Genomic DNA, 13,109 nt, shown 5'->3' with positions numbered 1-13,109 from the left:
TTGGACTGCTGCTGAGCTGAAGCTGAGTGGCTCCTCTGATAGGCCTGTGAGTGTAAAAGAAGCAACCCCTGAGCAGCCTAGTAATGTATTTGGGCAAGTGGAACTTAGTGAGGTTTTCTCCAGCAAGGCGTTTTCCAACATTCACCTGTGTGCTTTGTCCCATGCCACCTCTTGTGCTATGGAGGAGCACCTTGTAAACTCCCACAAGGCTGCTCCATTGTCCAGGCTCACATCCCCTCTGAAAACTCTCCTCCAGTGTGATGGCTACAAGACACTCAGTTGTGGTTAGGCAATTGGTGTGCTCAGACTGCTGGTTTTATCCAGCTCTTCATAACCATCTCAGTGTTTCCTTGTGCTCCACCATCCATATGCACCTGTTGGCTCTTGTCTTATACTTGGATTGTAAGCTCTTTGAGGCAGGGACTGTCTTTGTTCTTTGTATAGCGCCTAATGACACAATGGGGCCCTGATCGGGGCCCTTGGGCTCAACCACTGTAAAAATAATGGTGCCTTGTCATGTCTGTCCTTAGCAGTGTTTTGCACACAGTCCAGTAATGAGGTGGCTGCACTTTCCAATAGCCACTGTTGCTAATGGTGCTTATACCTCTTGTGGAGAACTTCCCCTCGCTTCTAGCTATTTCAGAAAATAAAACTGAGCTAATCTGGGCTCTTACCCTTTGATATTTTATGACCACCTTTGAGCTCAAATCTAAACTCTAGTGACTTACACCAAGGGCAGAGAGCCAGGAGCTAGCAAACCTCTTGATGAGACACAGAATTGCTCCTTGACCTTGAGCAAGTCTCTTAACAGCCTTGTTCCCCACTTTCTCCAGCTGGAAAATTAGCTTAAAAAGTCAGCACCTGATCGAAAAGCACATGTTTCAGCTGAGCTGAGCTTTCACAAGGAAACTGCTATGTGAGCCATTTAACAATACTATAGTTAGTTAGCACTGTAACACAGCGGTTTAAAAGCAGCAGAAATGTCAAAATCCCAATGCTCCCTCGAATGACAGTGCTATAAAGGCAGCATGCTCTGCTTCTGATCAGTGGTGGCAGTTTGGAATGGCATACAGGTGCTCATTCTCTGTCCAGTGCACCTCTGCCTTAGGGAAGGTTGCTGTGGTGATGTGGATATTCTTGAAGGTGATGGTGGAATCCCCAAAATACAAATAATCAAAGAACAGTGGTAAGCGTCCCAATGCGTAGAGCCCTACTGTGACCTCCCTAAATGTTTAGGCTGGTGGGTGCTTAGTGTTGTTAAAAGGCAGTAGGTCTTGTGCTTCTCAGTCACTTTGGCACTCTTGACAGTCCCTTAGGATCTCAACTATGGATACCTGTTTTTCAAAAACCTTCACATAAAGGTCTTGACTGGGTGCCAGTGTTTCATGGCATCTGCAATGATCAGATATACAGGTGAGGGGGAAAGTCAGACAATGGTATACGTGGCGGAGGTGTTCCCAAAGTGTCTGGCTTGCACCAGGATTTGCTTTTACTGCACAGATCCCAGTCTATTAAGATGCATGTCTTGTAATCCTGATTTGTGGGTTGTCTTGTTCATTAGCTGTCAGTCACAGGCAGTGAAATCCTTGCTCCAATCCCTCTCTGGTAGTCCTGCCTCCACTGGCCTGTCAGTCTGGGGAATTTCAGTTGTGCTCTTTTGCAGAACCAGCACTAGACTCATCTCTAGACTGTAGTGAAGGGCAACCAGCTTTTTCTTAGAAGCCATTACTGGGACTTCTCTACCCAAAACTTATTGGGTCTTTGTTTGGCTCCTTCTCTGCCAAACATTTTCACACTGCAGAGATCCCATCTGGCCTTCCCTTCCAAATGCAGGCTTCTTCTTAGAGGTGCTGGGGTAGTGATGCACAGTGGCTGGACCTCTCCCAAGCCTCCCAGTTTCCCCCAGTCTCCCTGCATTGCCAAAATATGCTTTTGTTTCAAGGCCAATTTTGTGTGTAATCCTTCCAAGATTTTCCTCCTTAAACTGTTCACTTAGTGGCTCATGCACAGATTATACTACTTCTCTTTTGTGCACTAGGTGCAATTCAGGATGTTGGGACTTCTAATCTGTAAGGTTTTGCATGGCTTGTTATGGCAACCATGAGTCTCCCTGTACACTGTCCTACCAGCTGCAATCAGCTGGAATGATGTGGCTAATAGACCCCAGATTAATAGACAAGGTCTTCCCCTTTTGGTTCTACCAAAGTCACTTTGCCCTTCAGGACAGGCTACAAGTCATGTTTTTCCATTCAGGTATATCCTGAGTAAGAGGGTCCTGTTGTGGGCTGGGGAAGTATAAATTGACTTTTGTTGTTTGCCTTTTGACTGTCTTTCATATTATGACAGTAATGTGCCCGAGAGAGATTACTAAATTACTCAAGGTAGTCGAGTCCAAAGCTGACTGAAGAGTTAAAGGGATGTCACAAAACTGGGTCACTGGGCTACAAAATGGCAGATGAAATTCAATGTTAAGTGCACAATAATGCATGTTGGAAAAATATAATCCCAACTATACATACAAAACGGTGGGTTCTGAATTAGCTGTTACCACTGAGAGATCTTGGAGTCACTGTGGATAGTTCTCTGCAAACATTTGCTCAGTGTGCAGCGGCAGCCAAAAAACCTAATAGAATGTTAAGAACCATTAGGAAAGGGCTCGATAATAAGACAGAAAAAATCATATTGCCTCTGTATAAATCCATGGTACACCCACACTTTGGATACTGCTTGCAGTTCTGGTCGCCCCATCTCAAAAAAGATATATTAGAATTGGAAAAGGTACAGAGAGAGGCAACAAAAATGATTAGAGGTATGGAACAAGAAAGCATATGAGGAGAGATTAAAAAGACTGGGGCTTTTTATCTTAAAAAAGAGACCCAGGGATGATAGAGGTCTGTAAAATGGTGAGTGGTGTGGAGAAAGTGAATAAGGAAATGTTATTTACCCCTTCACATAACACACGGGCCATGGGTCACCCAGTAAAATTAATCGGCAGCAGGGTTAAAACAAAGATAAGGAAGTTCTTCATCCAACACACAGTCAACCTGTGGAACTTGTTGCCAGGGGATGCTATGAAGGCCAAAAATATAATTGGGTTAAAAAAAGAATTAGACAAGTCCATGGAGGATATGTCCATTAATACTATTCTCCAAGATGGTCAGGGACGCAACCCCATGCTCTGGGTATCCCTAAACATCTGACTGCCAGAAGCTGGGACTGGATGACAGGGTGTGGATCACTCAAAATTACCCTGTTCTGTTCATTCCCTCTGAATCATCTGGCACCAGCCACTGTCAGAAGACAGGATATTGGGCTTGGAGGGATGGTCTGACGCAGTACAGCCATTCTTATGTTCTTATTTGCAAATGAACATAAAAATACAAATGGCCTAATGTTTACCATGGGGATTCATTCTCTTTTTTCCTTTCCTTAGGCTCTTGATCCAAGCTGGGTTTAATTTGAATGTCCAGGACAACGATGGCTGGACTCCACTCCATGCTGCTGCACACTGGGGAGTGAAAGAAGCTTGCACTATCTTGGCTGAAGCGCTCTGTGACATGGACATCAGGAACAAGCTGGTAAGTGAGTGTTAAACTATTGATGCAACTTCAGAGTTCTAGTGACTGTCTGGAAGCAAGGATTGCACTGCTCTGCTCTGCTGAAACAGTCTTTACCTAGAAGAGCCCTGGTCCCTGTTAGGTCAGAGCTGAAGTGTGAATTTTTTTTATAGAGAAATGCACACAAACCTCTTTTGCCCATTGCTCAGCCCAGCCATCTGGTAAGTTGCACCAGCTCTAATTACCCTGTATAAATTGAAATGTATTTGGAAACACAGAATTTAAAGACTTCCTGTTTCTGAGACTGCTACCCTCCCTAGTCTTGTGGAAAAAGGTTAGTCAGTGAGTCTTGAGGCTCAGGAACGTAAGGGAGGGGAGTGCAGGGTATCTTCTGTCCTGTTTTAATACAGTCTTGACAACTTAAGTGACCAAAAATCAGTCTTCTTTGCATGGGAAATAACCCAGGTACAAAAAACTTGGTGGTGGTAAAGCCAGAGCTTTTAATGGGAAAGCTTTAATTGTGGACATGTAGCTGTGACTGAAAGCCTGTAGGTTTTTGGAGATAACCGATTGGATGCTAAAGGTTTTAAATCCTTTCCATTCACTCTGAACATCTTGGTCAAGCTGGGGGAACCTGCAGAATTCTCTAGCTGTGAGGGTGGGAAGCAGAGAGACAGCGTAACTATTTTTTTTTTGCTGATTACAGTATTAACTTCAGAGCCACATACTGTTAATGTTTTAAAATGTACTTGTCCCCCATGAAACTCCCATCCTGTTCTCCTTTCCTGTTATTTCTGAACTCTGATGTGTATGAAACTGTTTTTACCTGTCTAAATGGCTTCCTGCCTGAATTGATTCAGTGCTGTGATATCATGACCACTTCTTTGGCAGTGGATTGAGACTATACCTGCTAGAGCGACATCAGTGAATGAATCCAGACAGGAGGCTTAGGCGGCTGAGAGAACAAATTATTTTTTTAAAGTGTCTGGCTGAGTGTGGCATTTTCCTCCTTGTATAAATGAGGAATAGAATAACATCTGCTTGTAGTGGAAATTGATTTGAAAAATTACACTTGTGATTCATTCTGTTTATTTTTGTTTGTATGATCATTCATCTAAGGCCTGATCTGGCAAAGAGAACCACATGGACAGACCCCTGCCACCACAATTCTCTTTGCCGGATTGGGACCTAATCTGCAAAATTCTGTAATCCTCAATGGTTGTCTCAGTAACTGCTGCAAATTAGCGAGGTTCTACTGTCTTATTGCTCTGCAAACAATCCCTTTGAAAGTTAAGTGGGTCATAATATTTTTAGTGATCTGGCTATGGGTTGTAAATTCCCTGGCCAGGAGCTGTGGCCTGTCAGTCTTCATTTAATCAACAGCCATCAGGTTTCATTATTAATGTGATTAATAAGGTGGCTGAGTATTTTAATTAAAATGACAGTGTTGGAGGTCTCTTTCATTACATCCCAAAGTGGCCTTCATAGTTATTTTATATTTATGAGTAACAGTTCAGGACAGAGACCCCTCAACCTTGTCCTGTTGATGGCTGCATTGGCAAATTGCCAGGAGCTTAGAAGGGTGCACTAATGAATAGGGCAGGTTGAGGTCACCCTCATCCTTAATGTAGATGTGCAATTTTTGGAGAGCACGTGACCCAAATGCAATAGCTCCTGCTGCTGAGTTGGAGCATGGGATCTCATTCTCTCTGAGCTGCACTTGTAATAAAGGTGAGTCTGGCCATGGGTTGCATTATAAAACTGCAGCCTCTGCTTTTGGCCAGTCCTAGTCTAGGAATTAAGTGACTATGTCACGACTATGACACGAGGGCTGTCTTCTCTGCCATCCCATTCCATATGTCAACTGGCAGTTGGAGGTCCAAGCAGGTCTCTGAAGGTGGGGGGTCTCCTGAATGCATACTGCGGCAGGGAGTTCAGTTCTTTTATCCACTGGTAAAGAACACTTCTGACGTATTAATGAAGCTTGGATGGTGCCTCTGTTTTCTAATTGCCCATGTCATCAGGGCCAGACACCATTTGATGTGGCTGATGAGGGACTGGTTGAGCACTTGGAGATGCTGCAGAAAAAACAGAATGTGGTGAGTTTTTGGCTGACCTCTTTCTTGCTTTCTAACTAGCTATCTCTGCATGGATAATCTAACATATATATGATGTCTCAGTGGAGGCATGAAACTATGTGCCATCGTTTTTTAGATAATTGGGAGACATTAAACGTAATGGCATACTTAAAGTTCCAGAACCTGTTTGCTAGCAACTCAGCGGTAGCAAGAGGGTCAATGATTTATCAACATCTGGAATTCTAGATATTGAGTGTAGCTGTACAGTTAATCTTTAAATTTACCATTGTCCCTAAATCTCTTGTTTCTGGGAGGTACTTACATAGCAACTAACGAAGGCTTATGGTTACTATAACTTCACGTAAAGGAAGGTGATTCAAACACTGTGTCCTGCTTTATTCTGAACTGGTATATTTGTTCCTGTATTGTCTTTTAGAAGAGCAAGACTGAGTGAGGGAGAAGTAATTATAACTATGTGAACCCCAACATTGGGAGAAGTTTAGTAATTTCAAACCCACACTAAATAGTATGTCATCTTGTGATGTGGTGGAAGCCTTTGGTGAAGGTGGTGTGGATAGCAAACTGATAGCAAAAACAGTGGGTCTTGATCAAAGGAAAATTGATCCTCATATTGCAGCATTGGCCTAGAGTTGCACTCCTTCCTAGTCCATCTCAGACTTGCCACTTATTCATTGATGTCACCAAGATCCAAGCAAGCAAAAAAAAAAAAAAAAAATCCAGCCAGATGCAGTGTAACACAGTGGAATTAAAGCAGTGTTGCTAGAGAGAAAACGTTAGCTATAAATACGTGGTGATACCAGTACTTACAGCTTTGAGGAATAGGGCAGTGAGAGAGATAGAACTCAGAATTCTGGCTGCAACACAGTGGCCCAGCAGTCCCCCGTTGCATCCCCCCTTTTTTTTGTCCAAAACTGTTTTAAATGTGAGCCATCTTCTCAGCAAATTAGGGGAATTGATAAACTAATATGTAAACAGGGTTCTTTAGGCTTTTTCCCAGGAAGTGTGAACCAGCCTAATGCAGAAAACTGCACTCCTAATTTAAAAAAAAAAAAAAGAAAAAAAAATCAAATTACACCTACAAATTCTCTTGCATATAGCATAAAAAACTGCTATAGCATGCATGAGCTGACCATACACAAATTTCTTAATCTGGCCATATTTCTTTCAGGCAGGACCAGGAAAAATGGTGGGATGTCTTCTGTATTCTCACCTAACCTTAGGCTAAATGAGGCACTCAGAGCTCATAGGAGAAGCTCCTTATTTCAAGTCATGAAAGGCTTCCCTGAGTCTATGTCTGTTAGTTTTTGTGCATTCAAAGATGCGAGTATGTTTCTGCTTCTTACCTGTCCAGAGGGATTCTGGGCCTCTATCAGCAGAGGAAGCACTTGTAACTTACCTTGGACAGTGTGGAGAAGAAGCGAAGGAGGGGAGAAGTTTTCTGCTGAACAGACCTAGCTACCCCAGTCAACCTCCCCTTATAGCACTGCCTTGAGTACTCTGTTAGCTTAAGGCATCCAATTCTGGGGTCGCGCAATGTTTTCCAATCCTATAAACCCTGCACTGCAGTGTTTACAATTTTGGGATTCCAGGATACATTCACTTGAAGAACATGAGTGCCAGGCTGAGGGGTTTTTAGTGGGATTTTCAGGCTCAGAATGATCCTCAAAATGCACGACAGCACTAGAATTACAGTCTCTTTCTGCTCTACCTAAAAACATGCTTATAGCTCCTGGGAGTTACCCTGACTATTACCATGCTGCTGCTGGTTTATCCATCCCCAGTGGAATCACTGGTGACGAGATTTCCTGAACCAGTTGGCCAAAACACTTCCATCACTGCAGGAATTGACACTTGATGACAACCTCCCCTCTCCCCCACCCCAATTCTGTGCATGTGCTTGAAAGAACAGGGCAGTACATCTGGGGCAAGTATCTGACCCTTAGGGTCAAAGGGGACTCCCCTCCGTCAGCACTGTTGCTGATTTCCATGGAATTTCCCATGAAATGACACTTGAGTGTAACAATGTACCTGGTATCTACCTTATGCTGTTATAGCTATTCCTGGCCATGATGCGGTGCGCTTATAGATGTGTGTTTGCCTGTCAAATTGAGCAACGACAAAGCACTTAACAAGGAAAAACACCTGCTACTTCCTCAGAATGAGGTTTGGGATGACTTCAGACTGATAACGAGCTGCTCGTGCTGCTGATGCCTGTTCAAACATGACCTTCCCCTTCTTCTTCCACCTTTTGACAGCTGCGCAGTGAGAAGGAGACGAGAAACAAGCTAATTGAAGCTGACGTGAATGGCAAACTGCAAAGTGGACTCTTCAAAAAGTAAGACCCACAAAATAGCTGGTGTAGCTTTTGTCTTTTCTACAGTCTCCCACACTCCTGTCTTCCCTGTGTAGCTATCTCCAGCCTCTGGCTGAGGACTTGATGATCTCATTTGAAACCTTTTAGTACAGCTAGAGGGATTGCCCTGGAGTAACATAAGGCAGTCTAGTCCACATCTCCCCAGGGTGAGTGGAGCTGTCCCTGCCAGCATGGGGAATGCAGGATCGGGAATTTCACCAATAGCAAATGTACTGGGTAGGAAATACTGGGGAGCAGAAGTGTGTAAGAGATACTTGTGTGCTTACCTGTTCTAGATGTAGTGACTTATCTGCAGGTTCCTTAAGAGTAAAGGTCACAAATAGCTGATTTCCCCCCTGTTGGCACATCTTAAAAACTCCTATTTGTCTCAGCAAAGAGAAGATTCTTTATGAAGAAGACACTCTGAAGTCCCGGGAACCAGAAGAGGAGAACAAGGAATCGAGCAGTTCCAGCTCTGAGGAAGAGGAGGAAGCCGAAGAGGATGAGGCTTCAGAATCAGATGCTGAAAAGGAGGCAGGTAATGCATAATGCAACACTGAGATTTTAGTTAATTAATTAAGATATGAGGCCTCAGCTAGGGAGTCCCGCTCACTGTTTTTTCAAAGGCTAAATGCATTTTAAAAATGTTTCTTCAGATGAGATGAGCTGCTAAGTAAATCACATGGACTGGTATAGCATATGGTGGATAACTGTATAGTGAGACATCTTTTAAAAAATGGAAGACCTGACTTTATTGACCCTAAATTTATTTTAAAACAGATGAATACTTCTTAGGTGAGAAATTAGAATTTGATCTCAATACCCAAAATTAGAATTGCTAGAAAGCAAATTTAATAGTCCTTGCCCCGTCCTTTCATTTAATACAACTTTGCAAGACCCTTTTAGAGGGATGAAAACTTTCATCTTGCCAAATGTTTCAAACCAGCGTTGTTGTTTCAAGCACTAAATGCAAACAGGACATTTTCCTTTTTGTTTACTGGCTCATAGATCAGCATAAGTATCAGTAAAGATCTGGGGGTAGGTTTTAATTTATGTTCTCCATCAGCTCTGCATCAGGACAACACAAAATGTTATGTAGGTCGTATATAAACGGTGCCTTTTCCTCAGCTTAAATGTTAAAATGCTTTACATTTTTGGATGGCCTTCCCCACCAGACAACGCTAACTTTGGGATGGGCAGTAGTTAGACCCCCGTGAAACTTTGTTTTTAGATTTTTTTTTTCATTTTATTTTTTGGGAATTTTGTGTTTTTGTTTTATCAGCCCTGCCTCCTCACACACCCCTCACCCCCTCCTCCATCCCCTTCCCCTCCACACTCTTTGTACAGCCTCCAAATCCTCCTGCTGACCCCCACCTGCTCAGCACGCATGTGACCTGTACGGGACCTGCCATTGGCTGAGTGCACTCTGGTGGAATTGATCCAGTTAGCTCACCATTTGTGCTCATGGGTGCTGCCATTGGCTACTGACTCTCTCCTGGCTGATTAGAAGCTTTTGATTTTTTTTTTTTTTCATTTTATACATCGTTGTTTTTTTTTTATTTTGTGGTTATTTCATGTTTGAGAATAACACGGGGCTCTCGTTAGTTTCCAGCCTTACTTGCTTATGTTCCCCCTTAAAGGTAAAAATTTTGGTGAATGAGAGGTTTTGAGTAACCAGTTCAATGTGTAGAGAAAATAGTACTCCTATTGTACCTTGAATATAATGAACTGAATGAAGGTGTGTCTAGAAGTTGGTCTTCTAGTTAACTCATTTTAATGCTGCTCGGTAAAAGCCACTTGCTGTTGTTCTAGATAAAGGACTAAAAATGTGTTTTCAGGAAAAATAAACCGTAGGAAATGGAAACTTATTTCCTGTTACATTTAAATACTCCATCAACACATGGGAGCAGGGAAAGCTTTTTCTGATCTTGGTGTATAAAGGTTTCAGTCTGTTGAAAAATAATGGATTCACTAAGTACATAATGTAATCTCAGGCTTTAGATGCTGCTGCTAACTGCTGGAGTTCCAAGCTCCTGGTTTCTTCATAACGTCTCTGTGGCTTCAGTTAGGAACCTAGTCAGGGTGTGTGAGGTGCACGTGTTGTTCAAGTGACCATATTTAGGTCTCTGCTTCCTGATTTACCCATATCTCTGCAAAGAGGGGCTGACCACAGATTCCTGTGACACTGTTTAGCTTTCATCCCCAGAATAAAAACAGAAAACAAGTCTCCCCCCCTAGTGTTCTATAGATGTAAGACTGTTAGGATCCCGGTTGTTCTAAACAATGACTTTAGAAAGCTACAAAACAGCATTTCATTGGATGATAATGGTACTTAGTTTATCAATATATTTGCATTTTTTTTCACTAGACAAGGAAGAAGAATATTGATCAAGAGTTAGTGTGGCTATGGGTTATAACTGCACCTTACTCGGTCTATTTCCTTAGTGTGCTAATCAATAAATCTTTACTCCAGTGAGCACTACAAAACTGTCAAACAGCTATGGAAGCACAACCTGGCTTCTGTCTGGCAGCGAAACAACTATCACTTGGGCTCTGATTGGACAAACTTGAAGATGGATGATGAGTTAAAGGGACCGAAGCATCTAGGTTGATCTTGGCAGAACTGGCAGTTTAAAAAAAAAAAGTCTTTGTGTATGTTAATGACCAAGATTAAACATTTTTTAAAATTAAGTCTTTTGGTATGTAAATAAAATAAATGTCATATGGATTTTAGTCCATGTGTAGTTGCTCTTCTAATTAAAATAGAGTTTTAATAGGCAGCAACTTTGTCTTGTAATCTCAGGTCTTGCAAGCAAAGCTGGGGCTTAAATGAAACACCAACAAGTAAGCTTGGCAGAATGACTTATTTTTTTTATAATTTTGAGGGATAATATCTGTTTTAAGCATTTTTTATTTTTATCCATTTTAAATTTTCAGTTTCACAATTATGAGGTATTCACATTTTTTATTTTCAAATTAAATTTTCAGCTGTGGGAAATTATGGGGGGATCAGACAATTACTTAATGACAGACATTAAGATTCAAAAAATTAACGCTTTATAGCCATTAAAGCAAATTTGTTAACATTGCATGTCAAAATATACAAAGTACAGTAAATAGCCTTAAATCAAACTAGTAAGTTCCCAAGTAGCATTTTTCTTAGCTTTGCCTATCTGTAAATTTTGATTATTGAGGGAAAAATTTGTTGTTTGTACAGTAAAATCGACGTTTACTGACATTTACTGATTTAAAAAAATGTAGTCAATCCTTCCAAGCCTGCCTATAAGGAGTGGTTTTGCTGCAGGAAGTGGTGTCACATAGTGTATCAGCTTCAGAAACAGTGTGGATGAACATTATACAAACAGGGAATTGAAGTTAAACTAAAGTCAGAGCAGACCTGTTTTGGCAACTCTTGGTGCAAAGTAGCTTTCCCATATGTAAAACACAGATGTGTTTTAATTGCTGACTCTGGTATGAAAACTTGAGAAGGCAAAAGAGCCCAGAGTTTTTTGTCTTGGCCTTATTTCTTACAACTCGTACAGGAGTTTAGAGCCCTATCTCTGCTCAGCTTTCTGATTTGCTCAAAGTGAGTGGAGGCAGCCAAGTGAAATTGAGAAGTTCCCCAGTCCCTGAGGAGCGAACAGCAGTGCACAAAAAGTGCTGCACTGTATCTTTGTGTACTAGCCTGCTTCAGACTGCTACTGAAAGATAAAACAAGTGCAAGACAAACTGTGCCAGGTGGGCGGCCCCAGCGCTGGGGGTACTGCAGGCCCAGCACCCCCAGCCCTGAAGCTCCAGGCGGCACAGCCCCAGCGCCCGCCTAGCCTGCCCCAAGTTCCGGCCGCAGGCTGGCCGCCCTAGCCCCAGCCCCAGCCCGCTTCCTCAAAAAGGAGCAGCCTGCCTGGGCTGGGGCCAAAGGGGAGGCAGCAAGCAGGAGGGGGCCTTGGGGCAGAGAGTGGGTGAGGCCATGCAGGGCTGTTTGGGGAGGCATAGCCTTCCCCAGCTTACGATACGTGCCACCCATGTCCTTAGGTAACAAGGTGTTCGGAACCGAATGCTATATTCTAGGGGTAGAGGCATCTGTCTTGAATAGAAATCAAAAAGCCTTAATGGTGGAAGCTTGAGCTTGTAGAATGGAGCAACTAGGTAGCCACAGGATCTGGCTGTTTTGGGTTAGTTTATTCTTGACTATCTCCAGAGTGATCAGATAGTCCCAGCTGTACACAGAAATGAAAAATAAGTTATGCCATTGGATTCCCATCTTCCTCTCTTTGCAAGAGCTATGCCCCAAACCCATGGTGAATATCCAGCAGAACCATGTCATTGTATCCCTCACCTGACTGACTCAGACATGCATGGCACTACGTATATTTCGGCATTGCAGGAATACTTTAGTCTAGTTCTCAAACCCATATGTCTGGCAAGAATGATCAGTTAAAGGAAATCTAATGAATGAAGCCTGTTATCTGGCCTCAAACGCTCTCAGGAAAGAAAGGGCAGTTTACCTGCTGGGTGTGAAATAGATGGCTCTGTAAAAGCATGCTTCAGCTGTAACCACTTAGTGCAGAGGTGTTTTAGGACTGGGCAGAAATACCTTTTGTTCAATGAGTAGACTTAGGGATGCTTCCCTTTATTCTGAGTGTGGGGAACTAGAATGTTCTGTTATTACACAGGCTCTGGGTCTGCTTATTTGCACATCACAGTGGTAAAGGGAAAGTGGTTTATAAATGCAACATTCAAACACCTTGTTTTTTCTTCCCTTGTCTAAAATTGTAGAGAGAAAGAAAGAGTCCTTTGCCAACCATTCTGGTCATGAACCCAGGACTAGCGTCACTGAGCAAATACCACCACCAGAACATAACTCCTTCACCGCAGCTCCTGCCAGAAAAGTAAGTGAATTGGGGATTGACTTAGAGTCCAACTGTGCATTCCATTGTTGCTTTAAAGCAATTGGGTGCACTGGAGAATAGATTTTCTTAAACTGGTGTTCAGAGAGGTTGCAAGACTTACAATCAGATACTATTCTCTCTCTGATTTTAACAAAGAGGCACAGTTAACGGCATAATAGTCTGGGACATGCACAAATAGGGCTAATTTTGT

The 13,109-nt window shown here is 42.6% G+C and overlaps 1 protein-coding gene across 6 annotated transcripts in view; it reads left to right on the top strand.

The window, feature by feature from the left end:
* PPP1R12B (protein phosphatase 1 regulatory subunit 12B) overlaps positions 1–13,109 on the top strand; it is a 157,939-nt gene that overhangs the window by 47,712 nt on the left and 97,118 nt on the right. For all 6 annotated transcript variants that reach the window (XM_026654370.2, XM_026654368.2, XM_026654367.2 and 3 more), the window contains exons 5-9: positions 3,434–3,578; positions 5,582–5,656; positions 7,912–7,991; positions 8,402–8,547; positions 12,786–12,898. In XM_026654370.2, coding sequence (XP_026510155.1) covers positions 3,434–3,578; positions 5,582–5,656; positions 7,912–7,991; positions 8,402–8,547; positions 12,786–12,898 — 559 coding nt within the window. The remainder of the gene's footprint in view (positions 1–3,433; positions 3,579–5,581; positions 5,657–7,911; positions 7,992–8,401; positions 8,548–12,785; positions 12,899–13,109) is intronic.

Source organism: Terrapene carolina, unplaced genomic scaffold (assembly GCF_002925995.2).
Source record: "Terrapene carolina triunguis isolate 2854851 unplaced genomic scaffold, T_m_triunguis-2.0 Scaffold191, whole genome shotgun sequence".
Classification (NCBI taxonomy): Eukaryota; Metazoa; Chordata; order Testudines; family Emydidae; genus Terrapene; species Terrapene triunguis.
Note: the sequence above shows the minus strand (reverse complement) of the source record. Positions and strands in the feature narration are given on the sequence as shown.